Here is a 27926-nt window from a genome sequence, read left to right on the forward strand (position 1 = left end):
CGGCAGGTGGGCAGGGCTTAGCCAAGAGGGCAGGAGCAGAGGCAGGTAGAAGGAGGGGCGCGGCAGGTGGGCGGGGCTTTGCTTAGCGGGCGGGAGCAGAGGCGGGGGGAAGGAGGGGCGCGGCAGGCGGGCGGAAGCTAGGGAAGTCCTGGGCGGGGCTTAGCTAAGCCGGGTGGACACGGGGAGGGCGTGAGGCATCAGTGGGTGCGGCAGAGCGATGGCGGCGCGGCTGGGTCCGCACGAACTGCTGCACGTCTTCTCTTTCCTGGAGGCTCGGGATCTGCTCTCCGCAGCGCAGGTGGACAAGGTAATCCTCTTTCCCGCTCGCGGTTCTCCTGGCTCTTCCTCTGTCGCCTCAGCGGTGTCCCTCGCACTCCCTCCAGTCTCCATGTCACGACCCTTGTGGCTGTGTTCACCAAATACCGGGGGGCGTGTTAATCTCGGTGTCAGGGGCACGGAACACTTCCTGCCAGCTACTCAGAACAGTTGTAATTAAGTGGTAATTTGTATAGTGAACTCGTTTACTGTTTTCCCCCTTGCTAGACTTTTGTCTAAGAGGGAATTTTGTGTTCTCCTTCACTGTCTTTAGCACCCACTTTAGGCCTTGGTATTTAACATCTCCTCAGTAAATATTTGTTAAAGTGAATTTTTAAAAACACATTATGTCTTTTTTGGGGGGGAGGCTAGCAGGAGAGAGAGAGAAAAAGAAAAAGTGAGATCACACCCCAGGAGAGATGACCACACCATACTCCCTTTTCTGTTCTCCTCTTTGGATTTTGGGTGGTCACGTACACGCATCTGACATGATTTTTTTTTTAAAGAATTATTTTATGTAACTTTATTTGTTATTATTTTAATATTTCCAGAGAGACAGAGAGAGGGAAAGTGAGAAAGCAAGCCACCAGGTCTGGGACTCGAACCACTGTTTGCCATTTCGGAGTCCAGCACCCTTAACCACTATGCCATCTGCCTGCCCTATTTTTTTTTTCTTAAGAGAGATTTTTGTTACAGGGTGTGTGCGCTCCCTGGCATGATTTTCAAGCCACTGAGTCCAGACCTTGAACCACATGGTTGACCTATTGGCATACATTGCCTTTGGTCCCAATATGTCATTTTACAAAAACACAAATAAATAGGCCCTACTTAAATGCCATCATTGTAATTTTAAACGTAGCCAGTAAAGCATTGCGTTTTCCTTCCTGATTTACTAATAAGGAAATGGAGTACGATGTGGCAGTTGCCTGAAGTGCACCCATGGAGTCATTCACAGGCTGGGACTACACCACTGGCTGTTCTCACAGCAGAAGGCTAGGGGTGACTGAGGGGTAGAGTCTGAGGGGAGGTACTGCCCACCCTTAGGTAGAACCAACTTCTAGAAGAAGGAGAGGATCCAGCAGAAGGATATCCCCCAAGGTAGCTATTGCAGGTTGTGTTACATATCGTATAGTTCTCTACTGGGAAACAGATCTCAGCTGGGTTTTGAACTAGGATTTCTAAAAAAGAAAAATGCACAAATTTTGCATGGTTTGATTCTGTAAAATGTAAACTTTACATTCTTACTAGTCAAAAAGACCTTTTAAAGACTAGGAAATTTCTTTATTCATGGTAAGAGCACATATTTACGTGAGAGAGAGAGAGAGATTAGCTCCCTCCACACTGTCTGATCACACTGTGGTCCCCTTCCTCCAGCCCTCCCACTAATTGGATCTTTCCCAGTGTGTTTCAGGTTGACCAGGCCAGGGATTCCAATGGCAGTTGCCATGTGGGATCTAGCTTCCCTCTCGAGCAGTGCATTGCCTCTACACCACGGAGCCAGCCCAAGGCTGAAACACTTAAGCTAGCCAGAAGAGTTAGGTCCATCAGAGTGGGAGCCCAGGCTCAGAGAGAATCATCATTCCTTCCACCTGGCTCTAGAAAGCGGTATTGCTGGAATGGGGAACCCCTTTGAAGAGCTGGACCACCAAAGGCTCTAGAGAGTTGTCCAGTAAGATTTGTAGGTTGGGACCAGCAGGTGGTGTGGTGGTTAAGGTGCTGGACACTCCCATATGGTCGACCACAGTTCGAGTCCTAGACCTGGCGGCTTCCTTTCTCCCTTTCCCTCTTGTTCTCTCTCTCCGTGTCTCTCTCTGGTCAATTTAAAACAAATGAATGAATAAATAAATAGATTCGTAGGCTCTAGAGGCCAGGGCAAGATAGCTGGAGAGGCCAGGAAATTCTGTGATCCAGGTCTGGGCCAGAGGCAGGGAGAGGTCTGGCACTCTAATCCCCGTCATGTGGTTCCCTGTGTGCTTTTTGAAATACTGGTGCTGAGAGTAGTCGTGGGAATGGGCCCTGCATCGAGCTTTTCCCTGAAAGGCTGTTCCCATTCCACCAACTGGGGATCTCTGGGCTATCCCTTTGGCCGGTGCCTCAGTTTACTCCATAACAGCAGCCTTCTTGTGAGGCTGCTTTTCTGCTGTTATTTCCAGTCGTTCTCACAGCGGCCAGTGATCTCAAAATACAAGTTTGACCCTGCCATCCCCCTATTCAGATTTGCCAAATTGCTTCTTACTATTTTAGTCATATGATTTCCGGGAGCTGGTCTAAACCCACTTCCAGTTTCTTTTCCATCCTCTTCAACCAGAACCTCATGTTCTAATTAAGCCATTCCCTTAGGGAGCAAATAGTCATCCTTTGAGACTTAATCATTAATCATTGCTATGCACCTTTGGCCCCCTTCCTTCACCCCCATTGAGTTGGTAATTCTCTTCTTTCTAACTCATTATTTGATCCTTTTGCTTTTTCCCTTTTTTTTTTAAGTTTAGGCCAGGTATACATATGCAAGATGGGGAAAACACTTGTCTTGAGAGGTGGGGAGCAGGGTGGGGGAGGCCGGGCGCCACATGGTTTTCATGCTGTGATCCTCTTAAAAAAAAATCTTTCCCTGGCCCTCTAGCTCATCAAGATCATGGGTGTGTGCACGCCTAGCGTGTTTCTAGCTTGTCTTGGGATCTGAACCTATGGTTGGGCATGTGACTCCCAGCACAGCAGTTCAGTATATGCTCCCAAGGCTGGGTTATTTGATTGCTTTTATTTAATTGTTCAGATATACCTCTAATACCTGAAGGTATGTTTTCTTGAGTGACAGGACCAGCTCTTTGTCTTCTCCACAGAGCCTGGCAGCCTAGGTGACTGATCATATACTCTGTTCTTTTGTTTCTTGTTCTAGGTCTGGAATGAGGTTTCAAAGACCAAGGAACTGTGGAGGTGAGTGAAAGAAGAGCCAGAGTTTTTTGCAAAATAGAAATGGGGGCACTGGATGTCTTATGAGCCCTCTCTGTGTGTCTAGGTCTGTTGAATGCATAAACAAAGGTTATCCACCGTACCTACCAGCAGGGAATGCCTCCCTGGCTAGGGAGTAAGACTTCATCTAGAATATTGAAATGTAAGAGATTTTTTAATTGAATAAGAGATTGATATAAGGTGGAATTATAAAATTAAGGGCAGAAATGTATAACAACATGGCAATGAAAGCATGTATAATAATATATAAAATAATAACTTACAAAATGAAAAAAGTTGATCATTAAACTATTTAATTTTTAAATTTTATTCCTCTTTTGGACCCTTATTTCATACTAAGATACAACTGTCAGAAGATGGGAGGCTGAAGGTGGAGTGGTGGGGGGATGGACTGTCAGGTCTCTTGCTGAATACAATACAGCCTTGACTGTCAACTAGGAGCAGTGTTTCATTTTAGTCACTCATGAGGGAAAACAGCTGTTTGAAGGTTCTTCAAAACATGGTGAGAATCTCTGTTTCTATTTTTAGGCTAGTTATTTCTTGAAATACTTGAGAATTCAGAACTGCCAGTCTTCCCATATTTAATACTTGATATCATATAGTACTGTCCCATTGCCTGTTGTTAACGTTTCCTTACTAATATTAGTCAGAAAAAACATTAATCTCTTTAATCAGTTTTGAAGAGAACTTTTTTTTTTTTTTGGAGAGGATTTTTTTGCTATAGGGCGCGTGCGCTCGCCAGACAGACAGAGACATAGAGACAGAAAGCGAGAAATCACCCCCCAGGGGGGATGGTCATGCCGCAATCCCTTCTCCTCCATTCTCCTCTCAGGGTCTTGGGCACGCACGCACACGCGCCCGGCGTGAGATTTAAGCCACCGGGTCCGAGACGCGAACTGCGGTCGATTACGTGGGAGTCCAGTGACATAGCCATTATGCTAACTGCTGGTTCCCGAAGAGAACTTTTAATGGAAATCAATCTTTATCTTTACAATTTAGAATACAGCCTAGATATAACATCAGTTATAGAAACTGATTTTTCTGTAGATAAAGTAGACAAAATTATGTCTTGCCAAATGTCTTTCTCAAAGAAGTTGTTTCAGTGGGAATAAATGAATTAACTCATGGATTGGTGTGACTATTTATAGAAGCCCTTACAGAGCAATATTCACATGTTCAGTTGGGTAGACTGCCGAACCCTGTCATTTTTGCTGATAAGCCAGGATAGGAGTCTTTCATTTGAATGAAATGTATATTTCTTTGTATTTCTTTCTGAGTAGTCAGAAAAATTCTTTTCAGCACATTACCTAACCTCCATATAGTGTCATGTCACCACTACATGCCCCGGAATTTCTTGTGCAAATTGTTGAGCTATCTGCAGGCCAGATCACACATGGGTTTTAGTTGATTACTATTTCATAGTGGTGTTGAACTTTTTAACATACAGTCTCCCTTTTTATTATATCCTTGATGTGTATATCCTTATAGAAATACTGGGTTTATATTTCTTAAGCTTAGACAATAGCATTCCAAGTATATCATCCCCTGTGGTCACATGCTTTGCCGGCTCTTGATGCTGTGTCTGTTGTGGTACTATCTCTAAAAGTTCTCCAGGCCCGTTGAAATTTTTTTTATTTTTATTTTTTTTACTTTTGCCAAAGAGCACAGGCACTCATTGGAGAAAGACTGAGAGAAAGGAAAAGTGAGAAATCTCCCCCAGAAGGGATGAACATGCCACAGTGCCTTCTCCATTCTCCTTTTGGGATTCTGGGTACACATGCACTCACTATGTTTTTCAAGCTGTCAGGGCTTGGACTCAAATCACAGAGTCAGCCATGTGGGACTCAGCTCCTTAACCATCGTGCCATTGAAGTTTTTATGGACACAGTAAATAATAGTCACCCATGCCATATATTTTTTTTAAATATGCCAGAGGGTATGCCCACTTGCTGGAGAAAGACAGACAGAGAGAGAGAAAGTGAGAAGGCATCTTCCATCGGTCATGGTCATGCTGTAGTCCCTTCTCCTCCATTCTCCTTCTTTTCAGGATTTTGGGCATGCATGCACATGGTGCCTGTCATGTTTTTCAAGGTGCTGAGCCTGGGATTCGAACAGTATTGTTGATTGTGTGGGATCAAGTTGCTTTAACTACCAGGACACAAGCAGGCCCACCATGTCATACATTTTTAATCTGTACTGCATAATTTCAGTTGAAGATGGTATAAGTTACCTTTTTAAATGCTTCATGATTATTTAAGTCCCATCATTTCTTCAGAATAGTAAGCATTAGTTTTCTGATGAGAAGTAAAATTGCAAATAATTGCTTTTGTTTAAGGTCAGCTATTTAAAGTATGTTAAAATAACTGAAGATAACCATGATGTAGAGAACCACAGAGAAGTATGAGGACTCTTTCTTAATGATCAAGAATATCAGAAAAGAAACTTGAGGGCCAGCCAGGTGGTGTGGTGGTTAAGATGACTGGATCCTACATGGCTGACTGTGTGGTTTGAATCCTGGACCTGGTGGTTTGGAAGACAGCCTGGGTGTATGTGTATGCATGCTTAAAATCCAGAGAGGAGATGGAGGAGGAGGGATTATGGTGTGATCATCCCCACAGGGAATGCTTTCTCACTTTCTCTCTGTCTATCTCTGGCAAGCACATGTGCTCTATAGCAATATATACATAAATAGAAATAATGAAAAATAACTGAATTCTGCAGTTGAAAAGTAATAAAAAGTTGAGTAGTGGAGCTCAATAGCATATTAGAGGAGGGAGGAGAAAAACAGATCTGACTTCGAACATCGGTTGCTTGGAATTATCCAGTTTGTGCAGTAGAATAAATATAAAGAAGGAAGAAATATGAGCAGTGTCTAGGGGACCTGTGGGACATCATAAAGCATGTCAGCATCACGTAATAGGAGTTCCAGAATAACAGAAAAAAGAAGGAAGAAAGACTGTTTTCAGACATAATGACTGAAAATGTCTCTAATTTGATGAAAAGCATTATATTGGGTTGTCAGAAAAGTCATGACATATTTTTTTATGTAAAAATGCTTCATGACTTTTCCAATTACCCAAAACATGTAGACGCTCAATGGACTACAGGTAAGGTAAACTCGGAGATTTCCACACTAAGATACAAGGGATCTTTAAAAAGCACATGGAAAATGTATATTGTGAAAAATATGTATTATGAAAAAACTATGCATGGATTTTTTATTTTGGGAAGGGTTGTACTGAAATAACTCATACTTTAATTCCTGAAGGTTTGAAGTCTTCTTGCATTGTTTAATCAAATTGTCAGAAGCATAAGACAGAGAATCTTGAAAGCAGCAGAAGAGAAGCAATTAACAGCTGATTTCCCATCAAAAACCATGGGCTGACATTCAAAGTGCTGAAAGAAATACTCACTAAGAATCCTATATCCAGCTATACTGTCCTTCAAACATGAAGAAGAGGGTGGGTGGGAGGGGCTCAGGAAAAAAGCATTTAATAGACACAACAATAAAAAGTTCTTTATTGAAAATTATGTTTATGGTAACATCCTTGATTTGATTACTACACATTGCATGTGTGCTTTGAAAAACCATGTCAGATGCCATAACAATGTACAACAATTAAATGTAGATAAGGAATTGTAAGAAAAAACACATTAGGCCCTAAAATGTGTACAACTGTTATATGTAAGATAACAGTTACAAAATGAAATATGTATTTTAAAAAATGAAGGAGAAACACATATTCTTAGATTAACAAAACCTCAGAGAGTTTGTTGCTAGTAAACTTGTCCTACAAGAAATACCGAAGGGAAATGAAAGAACACCAGACAGTAACTTGAATCCAGGTGAAGAAATAAAGATCACCAGTAAAGGTACACATACAACTTTATGTAAAAGGGAGTATACATGTATCTTTGGCTTGTAACTCCCCCTCCTTCATTTGACCTAAAAGACAACTGTATAAACCGTAAGTGAAAATCTCTGCTGATGGGCACATAATGTATAAAGATGTAATTCGTCAGTAATAGCACAAAGGAGGCAAGTGGGAGCAAAGGTTTTATATACTGTTGAAATAAAATCAGTCTTAATCAAAACTAGGTTTTTATAATTTAAGATATAAATAATAATCTGTAAGGCAACCACTGAAAAAGGAACTAAAAACATATAATGGGTCAGCTTGTTGCATGGTGCTTATGTTGATTGGTTCCCACATGGCTGACTGCATGATTTGAGTCCTAGACCAGGCATCTTGAAGAACATACATATCTGTGTCCAAAATCCTAAAAGGAGACAGAAAGAATTGTGGCATGACCAAACCCTGTTTGTGGGGGCTGCTTTCTCATCTTTCTCTCTCACTGATGAACACACATGTCCTCTAACAAAATATATGGCAGAAGAAATGACAAGAGACTTAAAGTAGTATACTAGAAAATATTTATTACAAAAGAGGGCAATAAAAGGGAATAGAGGATAAAAGTAATAAGACCTAGACTCTAAATAGCAAAATGACATGTGCATATCCCATCTTACCAGTAATTACATTAAATGTATACGAGTTACAGAGTCCGATAAAAAGGCTAAAATTGACAGTGGATTTTTTAAAATTTAACTATTATTTTTCAGTTTTTTGATCAGAGAGAGACAGAGAGTGAGGTAAAGTGAGAAAGCAAGCCACCAGGTCCGGGATTCGAACTGCGGTTGTCCATGTGGGAGTCCAGCGCCTTTAACCATCATGCCACCTGCTGGCCCTGACAGTGGATTTTAAAAGTGATCCAACTTTAGGGACCAGCAGATGGTATAATGGTTATGTTGCTGGACTCCCATGTAATCTACCGTGGTTCAAGTCTCAGATCTAGTGGCTTAAACCTGATGTCAGGTGTGTGTGCGTGTGTTCCCAAGATCCTGAGAGGAGAATGGAGGAGAAGAGATTGTGGCCTGGTCATCTCCTCGGGGGTTGATTTCTCACTTTCTGTCTCTGATGAGTGTGTGCACCCTATAACAAAAATCTCTCTTTAAAAAAAAAAGTGATCCAACTTTATACTGTCTATAAGAGACAGATTCAGAGACACAGGTTGAAAATAGAATGGAAAAAGATACACCAAAACTGAAATGGCTATACTCTTATCAAACAAAATGGACTTGAAGATAAATATTGTTACTAGAGACAAGGATTGTTGTGTGTGTGTGTGTGTGTGTGTGTTTAATTGCCATAGGATGTATGTGCTCACCAGAGAAAGAGAAAGCACTCCTAGTAGGGCATGGGCATGCTGCAGTCCTATTTCCTCCATTTCTCTTATCAGGATTTTGGACACTCAAGCACATATACTCAGTGTGTTTTTTAAGCTGTTGGGGACAGGATTCAAATTACAGTTGGCCATGTGGGATCCAGCACCCAATGCACAACACTTAGGCATGATGTTGTGGGACTAGTTTTAGAAGGATGTTTTACAATGACAAAGAGGTCATTTCATCAAGAAAATAAAACAGTCAATAACATATATGCCCCTTACAAAAGAGCGACAAAATAGTGAAGGGCTGACAGAATCGAAGAGAGAAATAGTCAATTCAACAAAAAGAATTGGAGACTTCATAAAAATGTAGATTCTTGAATCGCAGTTGTATAACTTTGGATAAATTATTTAACCTTTTTGTGTGCCTAGATTCTAGTGTGTAGAATAGAGATGAGCACTCACTTCACTGAGTTGTTAGGAAGATCTACTAGAAACATAAAACGCATTTCATGCCTGATCTGTGGTGAACACCCATTCAGTGTTATCATTATCCTCATTTCACAGGAAAGGAAGTTGAGGCTTAGTTAAGCAAAGTGCCTTGTCTAAGGTTTCACAGCTAGTAAATGACAAAGCCAGGATTCAAAGGTAGGCCTGTTGGCTCCAAAGTCCATGGCTGTTATATCCTGCCTGGATCTGTGGTTGTTTTTCAGGCAGTTGTGTCTGAGACGCTGGTCCTCCAGCAAAGCCTCCCAGGTGGTCCTGGGCACACAAAAATGGAGACAGTATTATCTTTGTCGATCTGAGCTGGAGTTCCGAATGGAGTCTGGGCGACCAGAGAAAGACTTCATCTGCAGAGCCATTTCCGGACACACAGGTACGAGGTGGAGACTGTCGTAGCTACGTTCAGATCATTGCATACCCACTCCCTGTCACATATCCTGAGATTTGGCTTTCCGGCCAATGACTTGGCCAGCCCCACTCGATGAGTATATATCTTGCTGGGTTGGTTCTCTGTCATTTGTCTTATGTCATTTGATTCTTGCAATAAGGCAGGAAGGAAGAGATCATTATATTTGCTAAGCAGTAGAAACTAAGAGAACATAATTCAGGGTTACGTGGTTGCTGGTAGTGGACAGTTCTGGGAGGACAACCAAATTGTTACTCTGACCCCTGCTTTTTTCCCATTTCCATTATTCTCTGACTGAGTGCCCATTGTTCTCTTGAGACAGACAAAGAGAGTGATTTTCCTGTATACCTTTTCACCAGGTTGAAGGTTCAAGTCCCGGGCCATCTGTTTGTGTTCTCTTACAGGAGAGATACATGGGTTGTCTTACATCTCAGTTAGTGAGTACCAGTTTGATGGCGGGAAGAAGTCCGTGGTTTGCACTGTGTCTTCAGACTGTACTGTGCGTGCCTGGGATTTGCATGAGGTGAGCTGGACCCCCAGAGGGAAAGTGAGGATGAGATTGGATCTCAATTTTGTCCTTGGTCAGAGCTAGACCTTTTGTCTTTATGATCTCATTGAATTATAGAAAACTTCTGAGGTGAGAACTGGGAGCCCCATTTTACAACTGAGAAATCCGAGCTTGCAGGAGGCCCAGTCGCTGTGCCTAGTCATACTGTAGCAGATGTGGGGCAGACCCATGTCTGAAGCTCTGATTTGACTGTCTTGGTGACACTGTCTTGCCTTCCTGCTGTGCTGTGTTGGGGAGATGGGCTTTACCACCTGCCTGCTGGGATGGCGTTAGCACAGCTGTTGTGCTGTTCCTCACACCATTGTCAGGATTGCTGGCCTTTGATTGGAAACCACTCAGTACTGTGGTTCTCCACTTTGGGTCAGGTGCTGGTTCATGGGTGGTCTGTCTGGACAGCTGTCGTGCTGTTCCTCACACCATTGTCACAGGATTGCTGGCCTTTGATTGGAAACCACTCAGTACTGTGGTTCTCCACTTTGGGTCAGGTGCTGGTTCATGGGTGGTCTGTCTATATAATTACAACTTTTAGTCACCTCCATGTGTAGATGTAGTATCCAGGTCGAGGTAACTGGGGGCTGCATGCTGACACAGGTAGAATGCAGCACTCTGACAGGCTGACCCCTGTGGGAAGATTCTGGGTTCACGTTCAGAGAAATCCCTGACTGCACAGAGCATGTGCACACCCATGATCCAAGGTTGTCTGAGAGTGGCGGTGTCAAGAACCTGTAAGGGGTGTGCATCTCTCTTTTTCACTCCCTCACTTGCTCATGGGATAAATAAACAACTTTAAAAAATGTATCTGGATAACTTGATTAATTACTTTAAACTTTGTTGGTGCTTCCTGTTAAAAGTTTTTGAACTGGGACCAGGACTTGGTGATTAAGGCAGCAAGACCCCACGGTTCACGTCTTGGATGAATAGATGAATACCAAGATATCATGATTGGAAAAAGAGATAGAAATCATTGTAAAATTGATATAACATGATTTAAGAAAAAGAGAAGGATCATTGTGGCCCCAAATTGGGAAGAGACCTAATTGTGGAAGACCTGGGAACTCAGAAGAGCAGTCAGTGTGTTTTACCCTAATGCCCAGTTCCAGTGGGTGTGGGCCCCGCGACACCAGGCTCTTTACCTTTGTTTCAATTTTCATGACCCCATTAGAGACCAAGGAGTGTGCTCAGCTCAGGCAGTTGTATTCCTCTGGATCAGTGGACAGTGTTTGGGGACAGACCTGGGCCAGCACTAGCCCTCAGTATCACTAGGGGCATACTCCAGAGGAGGGAGGAGGTAGTCTAAGCTGGGCAGCTGCCATTAACAGAGCACACATTGTATTTATTCACATCTAGAGTCTGAATTTGTCTATTAATAAAACCAAGCTGCTGTGAACGTTGAGTGAGATAGCACGTGTGAGAGTTCTGTAGCCCGAGAGCACTGTGTGGTGCACGCTCCTGTGAACAGACATTCATGAGGCGTCCCTGTGTAGCCTGCACCTTCCTTCTTCAGCTGAGCCCTGGTCAACCACAGAAAGTGTTTGCTTGAAACACATCATCTGCCGTGTGTGCCATGTGTCCAGCCTTAGTCCTCCTGGGGAAGCTATCTGGCCTTCAGTGTTTACTTCCAGCTAAAGCATTATCCTCATAGCTAGGGTGCACCAGTCTTTCCTGCTGTCCGTACTGTGCCTAGGGTGTGGAGTACAGTAGGCCCTTTTCACCTGTGTGTCCCTGGTGGGTGCTGTTGAGCCCGTAGCGTAGGTACTGAAGAAATGCATGCTGGTGGGATGCACAGAGGTATGCTTATGAACAGGTCCCTTTGTAAGAAGTTCTGTTTATTTTGTTGTTGCCCAGGGTGTGGAGATTTGGTCAAGCCCTGTGCAGCCTGCCGCCCTGGTGAATCTGGTGACCTACCCTCAGCTGCAGCTGGTGGTTACTGTGGATGAGCGGGGATTGATCAAAGTGTGGAAAGCGGAAAATGGGTGGGAGTGTGCGTCCTTCTGCCTACCAACACTCTCGTCTGCATTGGAGGCCTGCAACCATCCCGAGGGCCCCTTTTTGCTGGTAAGTGACTGGCTGTCAGGGGCCTCTGCAGGTCCCAGGATCTGTGGATACCAGTGCCATGACCACCATGGTAGATGGAGCTGGGAACCAGGCTCTCTGCATGGCAGATCCTGGTCATTGTCCTCAGATTCCCATGGTTCCCTAGGCCCTCAGAGGGGAGTGCAGACTCTTCGTTCTGGCCTTTGGCTCTACCTAGTTCACGGCTGCAGCCTGTCTCCACATCCCTGACTCGAGCCTCTCCCTCTTTGCATGGTGAGGTCCAGGGACTTCTTAGGGTTTTGGTTCACATGCCCCTGCTTCCCTTACTCCTGGCCTTTGTTCATCATCTGTTTTCTACAAGCAGTTCCTTCTGACTACAGCATCCTTTCTCTTAAAAAAAATCCTGCTTTTCAGGTCCTTGTTGAGGCCCAACTCAGAAAAAACTGAGGCATGCTCTACAGGTCGTAAGCATTCGCCCAGACAGGGAAGGCCTCATTAGCTAGAACATTAAGTGTAGAGATGGTTCTTAAGCACTGGAGAGCATTTGAACAGGGAGAAACACAATGACGGTGGTATTTAAAATGACAAATCAAGGAATTAGTGCCCAACTTGAGATACTGTCACCCAAGTAGGGGTTGGAGTGGGGTAAGTAGGGATTAGTGTGGGAACGCTGGTATTCTCAAGTGAATACACGAAAATATACCCAGGAACAATTTAATATATAAACAAAACCATGGGGTTGTTGGAAAAGTCAAGATGCATTTTTGCATAGAAAAACAGAAAAAATACATCATGACTTTTGACAGCCCAGTAATTCTGCAAAGGAAAATGTAAGACTTAATGAAACAGATTTAACATTAGTAATTCGTTTTACGAAGACTTCAGAGGACCAGCTCTGTGATCTGGTGGTGAAGGCAGCACATCCCACATGCCTGGCTGTGCAGTTCCCACGGCTTGAGAAATGCACCGGGCACGTGTGTGTACAACCAGAATCTTGAAGGGAGAGAGAAATGGAGAAGGAGGGATTGTGGCATGACTGTCCCCCGGTATGAGTGCTTTCTCACTCCCCCCAACCTCCTCTGGTGAGTGTATGCTCCCTCTAGCCAGAAAAAGAGATTTTTAGAAAAAGTATAATGAATATATCCAAAAGGCCAGCTTCATGGTGCAGTGGTAGTGTGCAGCTGAAAGGAAGCCAGGCCCCACATGGCAACTACAGTTCGCACATCCAGCCTGGTCTGCCTGAAGCAGCAGCCACACACGGTGCTCAGGTTCTGATGGGGAGAGGACTGGAGGAAGGGGATTGTGGCATGCCCAGACCCTGTGGGGGGTGCTGCTCTATGCTGTCACAAGTGTATTGCACTCCATTATGAATAAAGAACGAAATTTATCTATCTCTATAGAGAAATTGAGAACATATCATATAAAGAAAAAACAACTGGTTCTCCAGGAATGATAGCCATGGAATTCACACTGTTCATGAAGGACAATCAGAGAAGGAATAAGGAAACAGATACATACACACGTGCACGCACATAGGAAATCCAGTAACATCAGAGAACTGTAGATCGTGAACAGTTCCTAGGCAAAGACCCAGGAGATGGCAGAAATCAAAGTAGGACTGTATTTGCTCTGGAGACATTTACTCCAAGGTAGCCAAGAGGCTGAGAGACTTTGACAACATAGTGACCAAAGCTGGGGTTCAGGGTCACCGAGTATAGGACCCTATGAATCTTCAGGCTTTGGATGATACTAGCAAGAGCTGCAACCTAAGGTAAGAGGCTAAGGTAAGTCAGCCCTGGCATAGGCTGCAGCTCAGCACTCCTGTACCTGGTAAGAGAAAATGAAAATCTGCTCTGGAGAGAGATGTCATCACCCTGTGCCTCACATTGTGTGTGTTTTCAAAGATCCCAGTTCACACACACTTAAAGCTAGGCTCAGGGGAGATAAGATGGTGTGAATTAGAATTGGCAGATAAGCAGCTGAAAGATGAAAAGAGGCACAAGGGTTTCAAATACTTGATAGATACACTTACTAGGCACAGACTTGTTTTTCTAAAAGAATTGTTTATTTTATTTGTTGTTACTATTTTTAATTTGACCAGATAAAGAGAGAGAAAGGGAATGCAAGAAAGTAAGCCACCAGGCCTAAGACTTAAACGGTGGTAAGCCATGTGGGAATCCAGCACTCCAACTACTCTGCCACCTGCTGGCCCCTAAACACAGACTTTAATTAAAACACTGTGGTTGGTATGCTCAGGGAGATGTATTTCAGCAGAGAACTTAAAGCTGTGTAACAATAAGACCCTGACATTTGATACAGAATGAACAAATATGGAAGATTAAATGCTAAGCGAAGCAAACCAGACAATGAAATACAGGCATTGTATGTCTTCACTTAATATATACTGAGTGTCTGCGTTCTATGACAGAAGCTGAAAGATTGGAAGGTATACTAGTAGGGAGGACAGCTGTAGATACTAGAGACAGTGTAAGGAGGTGAGACTAATGGGGGTGAGAGGGAGGGAATCAAGAAAAAAAATTAACAGATTAATTAATAAAAGAGAACTAGTAGAGTAGAAGAGAAATTGAGCTGTCTGTTGTGGCATGAACCACAAGGACACCAAGACTGGAAAATGTGGAAGATAATGGAAAAGAAACAGATTTTAGTGGGCCTACAAATTCACTTGGAGATCTTATTGAAGTTCAGATTATGGTTCAGTCAGTCCTGGGGTTCCTGAGGGTCTGCATTAAAAGACTGATGTTGTGGCCTGTGTACTGTATTACGTGGCCCACAGGCCTTCGCAGCCACCATGGACATCCCACTATTTGTTTACTTACGGTCCTAGGGGTAGGGGAGGGATGAATGGGGCCAGAAGCATTTGAATGGATAATAGATATTTTTCCAGAACAGATGAAGGACATAATCCATGGACTCTAGAAGGCATACAGCCCTAAGCAGAGTAAACAAAACCTGCACATGGCCTTGTTGGAGAGCATTGACATAATGGAAGACTAAAAAGTAACTGAGTAACATCTAAAATATTGATGCGGAAAGCAGCAATAACAATGTTTATGGACTTCATAGATATAAAATGTGTGACATTGCATTTAAATTAGGAAGAAGTTTTGGGGAACTGAAAATTTCTAAAATCCTTGAATTGTCTGGGAAGATTAAATGCTAACAATCAGCAGCCTACTTCAGTAAGCCAGGGATGCATATTGTAATCTCTAGTGTAACTTCAAGAGTGAAAGCGCACAGAGCTTCTACATTATGAGAGGAAAGTGAGTGTGTCTGTGGTTGCCTGACAAGCAGAATTAACCTCTACCCCAGATTGAGTGTGGAGGTCGAGACTGACACTTCCACAGGGCAAGCTTCCAGAAGGCAGATCTGAAAATGCCTTGAGAGAGCAAGGACTTGGGCTTGCCCTCAGGGGTGGGCTTGGTGGGCAGGTTGTCAGGCCTGAGCCAGTGTTTATGTGGTTTGAATTTCCCTGCCTGTGCTAAGAGCTTCATCTTCTGGTTGCCCTGATAAAGAACAGAAGGGGAAGAGAAGAGAGTGGGACTTGAAAGCCATCAGCCCTCAAACATGAGTCACACTCCTTAGTGTTATTCACCATGATGTTTGATGACTGAAATGTGCCTGTCTGATTCTTGATTTTGAACTTGAGTGAGCCATTACAGTGCTCTAGGAGGCCTGCTTTCTAAGGCTGATAACTGAGGTCAAAGTTCTGTTGAAAGACATAGTCAAGAGCCCAACATTGTGTGTTCTGAGAAATGAAGTGCTTTGATTTCTCTCACTGATGCCTGACTAGGTGAAAGTGGTAAGGTGTATCTTGGTAAGGACTGTTTTATAAGTATGTGTAGAGACATGTATGACTTTGATACTTGGGTATGTCAAATATCAATGTTTATGTCATTGATGGGCTACAGAGCCAGATCTTTGGCAGTGTCCAAAGGGTCTGTGAGCATGTGCTGACTGGTGGACCAGGGCATCCAGGGCTAAGACAACAGCCCGGATCAGCTGAGTCTCATCACTTATCAAGGTTGTTCCTACTAAGGGAGGGACATGAATGTCTTTTCTGGTGTACTTGGATTTTTCAGAACACCAGTTGGGACCAGTGGGTCCTGGAGAGGGGTGATCTCTAAGGCTATTGCATCCGGCCAGCAACTAAGCACAGAGGAAGGTGTTTCTTCCTACCAAGGGAACAGAGTACTACAGCTGGCCCAGGTCTGCCCTCATCCTGAAGATGTCCCTTCTGTCTTAGGTAGGAGGGCTTCTGTGGTTGTGCTGAGCCTGTAGGTGCCACCTCCATGACCCAAAGCACAGTGCACTGCTGGATACTGGAAGTCACAGGCTTCTGGTGAGAGCCTGCTTGACTTCAAAGGCCCCTGAAGGTATATAGTTGAGGGCCAAAGAGGATGAGTTTTTGGACTAGAAGCCACTGGGCAGCTTATGGCCATCATGGGTGGTCCAGAGATTCAAGGCATCCTGAAAGGAGATTGCTGAACCTCTACAGGGAAGGGGTCTCCAGGGGCACTAACAGGACTTCTGCGGGGTTTGGAGAGTTTTTAGAGCCTTTTGTTATAGACAGCACTATTTAGAATGGACTGATTTGTAGATAATAGATAGGCCTAAGGGAAATTTGTAAATTAGGAAATGTATGACCTTCAAAACCTCAAAATGCCTAAAAGATATTGAGCTTATTTTGCTTTTTGTTTTTTAAGTTTTGCTAGAGGGCATGTTTACTCACCAGAGAGAGAAGGGAAGAAAACATCCCTCATGGAGAATGGTCAAACTGTAATCCCATCTCCATTCTCCCTCCTTTTAGGATTTGGGGCACATATGCACACATGCCTGGCATATTATTCAAGCTTCTGGGTATGGGACTTGAACCTCATAGTTAGCCATATAGGATCCAATTTCCCTGGCCAGCAGGCCCTGGGCTGGCCCAGTGTTAACTTTTTTTAAAACACTGTGGCTGCTGAAAGGGCTGTGTGGTTTCTCAGACCTCTGTTTCAGTTTTTGTTTTCTCTCCATTAATGTTTTTTTTCCTTCTTTTCTTTTTGTCTTTTATGGTTACTGGATATACCTCTTGGGATGGGGAGATTCTCTCTACTCTGCTTATATTTACTTGTAAATTTCTCTCACCAGAGTCCTAGATAACTATCATTAGGGATAGGGGCTCTCCTAACAGCCATTTTTATCCTATTGGCTTTAGGGGCCTGGGACCTAAACTGGCCCAAAGTAGCCCATTGCTGTGTTGGTAAGCTGTAAAACGCAGCAAAATCCCAGATCTTGGTTCATGCATTGTACATTTGTCCAATAGGGTGATGCTGTTCTCTGACCCTTTAAGAAGAGAGATAGTGAAAGCAAATAGGTGAAACATTGATGCTCCCTTTCAAAGGATCTGTGCCTCTGGGTTCCAGAAATGCTCTTTCCTATATCTCTAAAACTTAGAGTCTTTGTTGTTATTCAGATATTAGGCAGGGCAATAGCTAAGGCATTTGCTGGTCCTAGCAAGACATCTGCTTTCAGCATGGGGGCCTGAGCATGTCACAGGGTGACTGATCTTCCTAACATGAGTGGCCACCTGATGAGCTGGTGTGTTCACAGGGCCTCAGTCTTTCCACTGAGTGCTCTACAGAATGGGGAACAAAGCCAAGTTGAGACATATAACCAGTAATCCCAGAGTGGGACTAGCTCTCTCTGAGCCTGGTGTCAGGCACAACTTATGCTGGGTTCAGGACACATGATTCCTTTTAAGACACATTTGTTTGTCTGGGTCAAAAACATGATCTAAGACCATGTTAAAGAGGATACATCTGGAGGCCACCAGGTGGAGTGGTGGTTAAGGCATTGGACTCCCACATGGCCAACCGCAGTTCGAGTCCTGAACCTGGTGGCTTTCTTTCTTCTTTCCCTTTCTCCCTCTGTCTTTCTCTGGTGAGCACACATGTCATATATTAAACTTAAAACAATAATAATAATAATAAGTAAAATAAAATAATTTTTAAAAATAGATATACCTGGGGTCGGCCTTTGGTGTGGTGGTTAGGGCAGTTGGATTCTACATGGCCAACCATGTGGTTTGAGTCTTGGATCTAGCTGCTTGGGAAACATGCCAGGAGCATATGAGTGTGTCCTTAAAATCCCAAAAGGAGGGATAAATGGAGGAGAAGGGATTGCAGCTTGACCATTCCCCATGAGGGGGTGCTTTCCCCTATTTCCCACCCCTACGCATGCATATACCCTCTGACAAATTAAAAAAAAAAAAAAAGATACTCTTTCCTAAATGTCAGTTATTGAACTATAGGCCATTTAAGTCTGTATCTGTAGCAGTAGCTTACTATGGCACTTGCTGAATGGCTTGAAGGGGATGACTAACTTTGGCTTTTCTAGGATTTAGAGACAGGGCTGAGGTGAGAGTGCTCCTGTAGGGGCCAGATTTGTGTGGTTAGAACCCCCATCCCCATTGCCAAAAAAGGGAGACTGAAGGCTTTTTAATGTCTGCCCAAAATGTGGGCAGAGAGCAGGGCTTGGAAGCTGAGAGCAGTCAGACGTCAAAAACAGAATCAGACTCTATTACAGAACTGTAAAACAAAAAATCCTAAAGTCTAAGAAACTGGAAATCCAACATATTATATAGACCCCCAATCACATGGGAAATTAATTAAATGTAAGTGGTCTAAATATACCACTTAAAAGGCAAAGATTTTATTTTTAATAGTTTATTGTGTTTTAATAGCAAATTTACAGGAACAGCACAGAAAACAGTATTAGAAACGTGTACTTGCATGTAGGACAACTCAGAAAAGTATAGTGAATAGATGGAATTTACTGTATGATAAAAATGCTATAAACACTATCTTGTTGCCATTAATAAGAAATTTACTTGTTTTAAAAAAATCTAAATGCTGGCATTGTCAGGAAAAATTTAGCACATTTACTTATAATTGTTATAAAGTTGAAATGCTGAAACTTGTTCGCTGAAACGTTTTGCATTAATGCTTTATTTTACATTCCTGCATTTATATTAAAAGTCCACACACAAATGAAAATGGAAAAACTGCCAATACCTGATTTCTGTCCCCTATTTTCCACTCACAGTCATATACTTAGGTGCCCTTTGACCCCATGGGGGGAAAAATATATCCAATGTTCAGAACTATCAATAACAGAAGAGAAACAAATTTTTTTTTGAGAATGGAATGTTTCCCATCATAATGGATTCTTAAGCACTTTCTCCACATATGCGGCGTGCTAGCTGGATGTCTTGGCATAATTGTTACACGTTTGGCATGGATAGCACACAGGTTGGTATCTTCCAAAAGGCCAACCAAATAGGCTTCACTTGCCTCCTGCAAAGCACCAGTAGCTGTGCTCTGGATGCACTGATCTGTTTTGAAGTCCTGAACAATTTCTCACACCAGACGCTGGAAAGGAAGTTTGCCAGTTAGAAGTCAGAAGACTCATGATAACGTCTGATTTCAGAGTGCCACAGTACTGGGCCTAAATGATGAGTGTTCTTCAGCCCTCCAGTAGAGGGTGCACTCTTGCAAGTGGCCTTTGTAGCCAGTTACTTCCTAGGTGCTTTATCACTGGTGGATTTGCGGGCTGTCTGCTATTTATAGGAGCCCTGGTATAGAGATGTCCTCACGTACCCTCTTCTATAGAGACCTCCTCACTTAACCCTCCTTCCAGAGAGAACTCCTCACCCCCTTCTATAGAGACCTTCTCACTTACCCCCCTTCTTTGGCTGGAGCTGGGTAAGCTAGAGGCAGCACTGGCATTGGAGAGAGACAGTGGCGAGGGGCAGTGCGGAGGCGGCTGTGAACATAATTGAAAAGGCTAAGGTTTTTCGTTAAGGTTTTTACCATAGGATGTGTGCATTTGCCAAAAAGAGACAGAGATAGTGGGAGAGAAATTGAAAAAATTATCTACCAGGGGAACCAGCAGTTAGCGTAATGGCTATGTCGCTGGACTCCCACGTAGTCGACTGCGGTTCGCGTCCTGGACCCAGTGGCTTAAAACTCAGGCCAGGCACGTGTGCGTGCGTGCCCAAGATCCCAAGAGGAGAATGGAGGAGAAGGGATTGCGGCATGACCATCCCCCCTGGGGGTGATTTCTCGCTTTCTGTCTCTATGACTCTCTCTGTTTGGTGAGCGAAAAACCTCTCCAAAAAAAAAAGTAAAAAAATTATCTACCAGGGAGGATGGCCATGCCACAGTTCCTTCTCCCAGGATTTTGGGCATGCATGCACCTGGTGTGGTTTTCAAGCCACTAAGCCTGGAACTTGAACCGTGCAGTTGGCCACATGAGATCTAGTTGCTTTAACCACCGTGCCACCAGTTGGCCCACTTTCTTTTTTTAAAGCTTTCTTTTTTAAAAAGAATTATTTATTTAATTTTATTTATTAGGACAAGTATCGTTCAGTTTTATTAAGGAATCAATCTGTTCTATAAAACTGCTTCTTCTTCTTCTTCTTCTTTTTTTTTAAGAGTGATTTTTTGCTCTAGAGGTTTTTGCTATAGGGTGTGTGTGATAGCCAGAAAGACAAAGACAGAGAGACAGAGACAGAAAGTGAGAAATCACCGCCCCCCAGGGGAAATGGCCATGCCGCAGTTCCTTCTCCTCCAGTCTCCTCTCAGGATCTTGGGCACGCACGCACACACACCTGGTGCGCGTTTAAGCCACCGAGTCCGGGACTCGAACTGCGGTCGACTACATGGGAGTCCAGCGACACAGCCATTACGCCAACTGCTGGTTCCTGTTCTATAAAGCGTCTAATGGTATCAGAATCACCAAGACCGATGATAGTGTCTTTGGCCTACCATGTGCGGTTCGGTGTTACTGTCACTGTCGTGACGGGTGCCTGTGTGGCCATTGTGTTGTAGTCCTTGTTTTGTATCCCTTCACAGCTGAGAAGATGCTGACAGGATGGCTAGTTTCACTTTGCCTTTTCTGATCATCTTCAGCATATATTCATCCCCCTCTGTACTTTCTACTTTTCATAATGAATGGATCCTGGAGTTGGTTGATTCCAGCAATTTCTTTGTCTTCATTGTGGCCACCATCTTCCTGACCCAGGTCGGGGATGATCTCCAACCAAGAGCAGCCACCACGGTAGCAAGGGAGCAAGAGAGACTGAGAGTGGAATTTCTAATCCAAGTGTTCTCTCATGTTTTCAGATGCTTATTTTGTGATATTTAATTCATATTGGGGTATGGCTACAGATCTCTTTTCCTGGTAGTTCTTTGGCGAATATTTTTGTCAGTTAAAATATTTTGCAGGTACTAGCATTTGGCATAATGGCTATGTCACTGGACTCCCATATAGTCAAGTGTGGTTTGAGTCCCGGACCCGGTGGTTTAAACTCACGCTGGGCATGTGTACGTAACTTAGAGGAGAATAGAGGAGAAGGAATTGCAGTGTGGCCATCCCCCCTGGGAGGTGATTTCTCTCTGTCTCCCTGTCTGTCTCTTTCTTTCTGGCTAGTGCATATGCCCTATACCAAAAACTTCTCTAAAAAAGAAACAAATTTTGGGGACCAGCATTTAGCATAATGGCTATGTTGTTGGACTCCCATGTAGTAGACTGCGGTTCAAGTCTCGGACCTGGTGACTTAAACTCACTCTGAGCGTGTGTGCGTGCATGCCCAACATCCCGAGAGGAGAATGGAGGAGAAGGGATTGCGGCGTGGCCATCCCTCCTGGGGGGTGATTTCTCGCTTTCTGTCTCTTTGTCTCTCTCTGTCTTTCTGGGGAGCACATGCACCCTATAGTAAAAACCTCTCTAAAAAAAAAAAAGAAACAAATTTTGCATTTTACTTTGTTTAATTTGCACATCCCCTGCCATTTCTCATACAATTTAAAATATTTGTGTTTCCTGAGACAGTAATAACATATTTCACATGAATTGAACAGACTAGAAGGACCAGAGCAGGTTTCATGTGTAAATGTCAGTGGTAAAGATGATCTTTTAAAACAGTAGGCAAAGGGCACACTTGACAAGAAGTGGATCGCTTGGCTGTTAGGAAAGCAACACTGAGCTATACCTACAGCACTCCATTTATTAAAACAGAACAAAACAAAACAAAACAAAACAAGGGGGTCAGCAGGTGGCATGGTGGTTAAGGGCACTAGATTCCCAAATAGCCAACTACAGTTTGAGTCCTGGACCTGGTGTTTTGTTTTCTCACTTTCTCTCTCTTTCACTCTGTCCCTCTCTGGTCAAGTTTAAATAAATAATTAAATAAATAAAATAATTATTTAAAAAAAACCCTCCAGAAACCCAAAAACTAAGCAAAACTTAGAATAATTAAGTAGCATAATGAAGAAACTAAACATAAAAGGCAAAGTTATAATATTGTTGGAAGAATATATTTCTCGCTTTCTATCTCTCTGTCTCTCTCTGTCTGGTGAACGCACGTGCCCTATAGCAAAAAACCTCTCCAAAAAAAAAAAAAATACAAATGGCAAATATAAATGTATAAAGTTGAATTCATTATCAAGGAAGTGACATTATAATGAGACTTTTCACCTGCTAGATGAGCAAATGTTATTGCTAGAGGGTGCATGTCTTTGTGAGAGAGAGTGTACAAGCATTCTCCTGATGGTACAGGGTCATGCCACGGTCCCATCTTCATCGCTCTATTCTCTTGGGATTTTGCACATGCACGCCCGGCATGATTTACATGCTGTGAGGGCCAGGATTCAAACGTGAGCAGTCAGGTGGATCCAGCCACCTTAGCAACTGGGCTACAGTCAGCCTGAGAAAATCATTTTGAAAGCTGAGTATGGTAGTACGTAGTGAAGATAAATAGGTGCTTTTATACATGGTAAATAGCAATACACCTGAACGGTTTTTCAGATTTTCTTTTTCTGTTCCAAATCTGAAATATGCATCCTTTTTTAATCTAATAATTCTTAAATTAAATGAAAAAAAAATACTCTCTGTAATAAGAATATTCGTTAATGTAAATTTCTGTCAGTGTAAGAGGGAGTAAAACGTTAAAGGAAGGTGTCCACGAATGTGGGAAGATTTGCAGGGATTCTTTAAATACGAGATACAGGAGGCGGTTGCAGGCAGCACCGCAGTGTGACCCAGAGCGCCTTATGCTGGCGGATGGAGGTGCACTGCCAGTCTGCACACTGGCCCGTAGCAGGGCAGCGGTAGACGCTTCTGTTCTGAGGTCTTGTGTGCGGCTTGAACATACTCATTTTTGCCTGGGTATTTGAAAACAAATCCTAGCTTAGTAGTAACTGCAGGTGCACCCTATGAGGGGCAGTTAAGCAGCTGTCATCTCCACGCTTCAGGTGAGGGAACAGATATTTCCAGAAAAGTCGCTGCCTCCGCCTGTGACCTGGTACCTCTCACATTGGGCTCTCGGCCGGTTCCTTTTCTGTTCCAGGCGGCCAGCGCCGAGGGCGTCCTCTACGTGCTGACAGTGCCGCCACTCCAGGTGGTCTCCACAGTGACCTTGTTCCCTCACCACTCTGTGAGTCTCCTCTGCTCACCTGACCACCAGTGGGTGTTTGCTTCTGTGCAGGATTCAGACCTGAGCCCGAAGGTCAGTGCCTGCTCAGTCCTTGTCCCCCGGGAGCCTGGCTCTGGGTGAGGCAGGTGGAGGTCCAGGCCTCACAGACAGATGCTTTGCATGCTGCAGGGGAGGAACTGCCCTGTTCACGCTGGCTGCTCCTGTCATAGCGCCCCCTATGCCGGCCAGGGCCCCTCCTGGAGCAGCAGCACTGGCCTGTCCTCGGGCTCTTGCCCCTGGAGCCTCTGCTCTTCCCAGGCTGCCACACTGCCTCTAAGCCGGAGGGGTGGGCGCTTTGGCTGGGGAGGGCAGAGCTCAGTTTGAACAGATTCAGGGCGTTAGGGCTGTCATGGTGGGAACGTTCAAGAGCCTTTGGTGACCAAGGACAGAACCTCAGTGAGATGGGGATAGTGATCGGGTCAGGCTTGAGGATATATCTGTGGGAGGGGGTGTGTGCTGGGGTGTTAGGAGCCAGGCTCCAAGGAGAGGGGAAAAGGATGCAGTAGGACATTGGAGACTAAGCCAGACACTGCCCAGGGAAATCCCACACAAAGGCAGTTGATTTGGCTTCCATCCTGCCACTCTGCTGAGTTAGCTTGCCCAAGGTGCTTCCACTGGGGCCAGATATAGGCTGGGCTGGTCTGTGTGAAGCTTGGAAAGGAGGATTTACAAGTGGCATGGGCTGCCCTGCAAAGGCCAGAGGGTGGTTGGGGTGTGCAGGCAGAGCCATCGTCCCCGGCCAGGACTTGCAGCGGGTGGGGAGGCTCTGAGTACTCCTGGTGCTGAGAAGTACCCCCACCTGCAGGGTGACCGTGTGGCTTGTCTCCCAGGTGCTCTCCACTCACACCTTGCTGCACCCGTCAGAAGACGAACCTCCTGTCTGCTCCACCCTCCCTATCCGGCACAGTTCCAGAGCCTGCTGGGCTCCCGAGGAGGCAGCCAGGCTGACTGTGATGCACAAGAATGACAATAGCATGCAGCTGGTGGTCACTACCTATGAGCTGGGGGCCCAGAAGTCCAGGGACCGCATGGACATTTTGGGTAAGGTCCCATGGCAGGTCTGCGTGTCACCACCACTGCAGTGTGATGCCTCCAGCATGGGCTCTCAAGTTTCCCACGGGGCTTTCTCTTCCCTGTGAGTACAGATGGTGGTGTAGTGGTCCCCCTAAGGGTTTATGCTGTGAATGGACAGGCTAGTGGAGTGACTGGGCATTTCTCGGGTCCCCTGTGTGGCTCTGGGAGTCAGACATTGAATGCTATCCACACCTACAGTCTCCCTCCTGCTCATTTCTGCTGATTATCCATTCCATGTGCTTTTCCTGACCACGTCCATGGCCTGCCCTCAACACTGAGTGCGTATGAAGCTGAACAAAAGCTGTGACTCTTCCCCGAGGAGCTCCTAGTTTACTAGTAAAATCAGGCCCATAGCTGCCTCCGCAGTCTCCTCCCGTTTCCGGAATCCCACTTCTATGATGGGCCTTCCCTTTGATCCTTAGCATTTTTTCTTTGTATTATGTTCTTTTATTTTTATATCATCATTTGACCCTAAATTTTACTGTGTGCTTCCTGTGTTATATAACCCCTGTCTGAAAAGCATGAATTCTTCACAAGGGGTCTTTTTTTTTCCCTCATAAAATGGAAGCAATGCAGAATGCAGCACTGTGTCTTCACCAATAGCGAAACCTTTGGCAGATGTTCTAAATGTCCAGCTGTCACCCTGTTATGGTGGTGCTGTGTCTGGCCCCCTGGCTTATCCCCTCCACGAGCTTGCTGCACTGCTTTCTGCTGCTCCCTGTAGATGGCATTTTAACCCAGGCTTTTGAATCCACCGGCTGGACATCTGGGGATGGAAGCGCAGGGGTCAGGGTGGACTGCAGGGCCACCCGCAAAGCCGTCACTCTCTCTGTGGTCCCCATCGTCTCAGGCAAGGCCTCTGCCTGTCCAGAGAAACCAAACCGTGTGCTTTATTTCTGAAAGTAAAACAGATCGCCAGTTTCCTCTTGCCGGACACCACGAGGCCTCCTCACCTCATGAAGGGCCATGGCTCTCAGGTTATCCTGCTGGTGTCTGGGTCAGAGCTGGTGCTGTTCACTGTCCACGGCCTGCAGCTGGCAGCCTTCCAGGACCACCAGAGGCCCATCATGGCCATGTGGGTGGTGAGTGTGGCACCCTGCCCACATCTCGCTCTCTGCCCGCCTGTGGGAGTCCATGCCACACCCCATTTCCCTCTGTTTCAAGGACTCGAGCTGTGTTGTCACCTCCTCCTTTGATCTCTCCCTGCGAGTCTACATGTGGAATAAAGAGAATAAGCTCCCAGTCCTCAAGAGCTGCTACCACTTGCTTGGAGGATCCCACAGGTGGGCCAGGTAATCGGCTGCTTCCTTTGCTTTGCCTATAAATGGCCTCACGCGGCCCACCAAGCAGTGTGCTTAAGGAGCTGTGGGAGAGGCGTTCAGGGAAACTAGGAGGAGCTGACACTGAGGGACCAAAACCAAACAAAGGAACCTCTTCGAGGGATATGGACTGGCCCCCTGGGGCTCAGAGGCTGGGGACACGCAAGATGCCCAGGCAGCCATTGTTCGATCCTGTTTCCCTTTAGAAAGCCAGACTGCTTGTTCTAGCTGTGCCTCATCTACACCATCTCCTACAGGGGATGACCACCACCTGCTGCCAGCATCGCTGCATTTTACAGAGGACACAGAGTTGGGGTATTTGTCCCACAGAGAATGCACAGTCAGGCCCAAGTGGACCCTGACCGTTCCCTTGTGGAAAATGGCTTCCCAGAGAGTGATGAGACTGATCAGGAATCGGTAGGCTAATTCTGAATTCTAGAATTTGTCCATATTGTATCAGGTAGCCTTCCTCTTCTCTCAGAAGTTTCTAGAATAGTTGGAATCATTGTGATTAAAACAGTTAGTATCAGGAGGGCCCAGAATTGATACTCCTGCTTAAGGATGTGATATTTGCCAGTTGTTACAAGTGAATTCAGCTCCTCAAATCAAAGTCAGAAGAAACAAGAGGTGGAAATGGGGCTGGGTGAGAAGAGGGACAGGAGGCTGAACTTAGTTTAAGGTAATGGGTTTTACCACTGAAACATTCGTCCACGTCCCGGTTTAATGCCTGGCCTGCTCTGTCTCTGCAGTGGATTCACGCACGTGGAGAGTGACAGCATGAGCATCGTTGGGGTGGAAGCCAGAAGCACTGGAACAAGTATTCTGAGGGTGTACCACTTCAGAGTGCAGCGTGGCTCAGAAGAGTGCGTCACTGACGATGGTGTCACTTCGAGAACGAACTCGCATATATGCAGAGACTAACGCAATCATGTTGTCAAAGGAACTAGTACATCTCAGATGCCTGCTGTGTGCCAAGCACTGTGCATTGTGACTGTGCTTTTAAATCCTCACAAAAAACTAATAGAGGTATCCTCTCTGTTTTGATTTGTTTTGTTTTGAGCGATTTGCTATAGGGCACATGTGCTCACCAGAGAGACAGTGAGAAATCACAGCCCCACCCACCCTGGTGGGGATTGCGCTGCTGCAGTCCTTTCTCCTCCATTCTCTTGGGATTTGGGGCATACATGTCCAGTGTGAGTCTCAGGCCATGTGGGAGTCCGCATCTTAGCTGCTATGCTACCTGCTGGCTCCTTTCTCTGGCTTCAGACAAGAAAAATGAAATATAAAAGAAGCATAATTAACCCATTTTTGGCCTCATTCTTTTCAGCTGCTAAGCAACTTGGCCAAGATTATTCATATAGTAAGTGGCAGAACAAAGCTGCATGAATCGGGGTACTGGAAAGCCCAGGTTTCAAGTACCAGGATTGTAACACGATTGTTTTGGTTGTCCAAGTATGTAATGAAGTAATTTTGTTTTCCTGTGGCCTCGTAACAACCCATTTTTAAATTATTATTTTACATTTAATCACTATATATCATCACAGCATACAAGATGAGTTTCCCAGCATGAATACACTATTATTCATTCAGTCAAAACTGTTACCACACATATTATCAGTAGGTACTTTTCCATTTTTGGGTCCCTTACAAATTTTCCTTTTTTCTTTTTCCCCTCGAGTCCCTCCCTCTCACCCTCCCCCATTTCCCACCCTCCTCCCACACTGCCTCTGGTACCACAGTTGCTCTCCACGTTTTTGTGCCTTCCACTCTTTTAGTTTCTGCCCTAGAGTGCATACATAGAGTGCATGTATATTAAGCGGGACATACAATATGATAGTATCTTTAACTGGACTAATATGCAGTATATTAATGCTGGGAAAATTCGTTCTGCATGCTATAATGAATTTATATATAGTGATTGAATGTATAAAAAGTTTTAAATTAAAAAAAAGCCTCTCTTTCATAGTCTGGTTT

At 44.7% G+C, this 27926-nt stretch overlaps 1 protein-coding gene across 1 annotated transcript; it reads left to right on the forward strand.

Annotated features, from left to right (window-relative positions):
* Positions 1-143: 143 nt before the first annotated feature.
* LOC102469324 (F-box/WD repeat-containing protein 12) lies at positions 144-27926 on the forward strand. Its single transcript, XM_006154342.3, has 10 exons — positions 144-307; positions 3209-3246; positions 9225-9388; positions 9826-9944; positions 11835-12044; positions 23434-23592; positions 24390-24600; positions 25537-25715; positions 25798-25925; positions 26702-27926. The coding sequence occupies exons 1-10, from the start codon at positions 218-220 to the stop codon at positions 26871-26873; spliced, it is 1470 nt and encodes a 489-aa protein (XP_006154404.1). The 5' UTR covers positions 144-217; the 3' UTR covers positions 26874-27926.

This window comes from Tupaia chinensis, unplaced genomic scaffold, assembly GCF_000334495.1.
Source record: "Tupaia chinensis unplaced genomic scaffold, TupChi_1.0 Scaffold000404_1, whole genome shotgun sequence".
Lineage (NCBI taxonomy): Eukaryota > Metazoa > Chordata > Mammalia > Scandentia > Tupaiidae > Tupaia > Tupaia belangeri.

What these genes read in the sequence shown, in the direction of transcription:
- LOC102469324 (XM_006154342.3), top strand. Translation starts at nt 218, where the DNA reads ATGGCGGCGCGGCTGGGTCCGCACGAACTGCTGCACGTCTTCTCTTTC. An exon ending in AGCCATTTCCGGACACACAG is followed by an intron (nt 9,389 to 9,825) that starts GTACGAGGTGGA and finishes GTTCTCTTACAG; the next exon opens with GAGAGATACATGGGTTGTCT. An exon ending in GGACCGCATGGACATTTTGG is followed by an intron (nt 24,601 to 25,536) that starts GTAAGGTCCCAT and finishes TATTTCTGAAAG; the next exon opens with TAAAACAGATCGCCAGTTTC.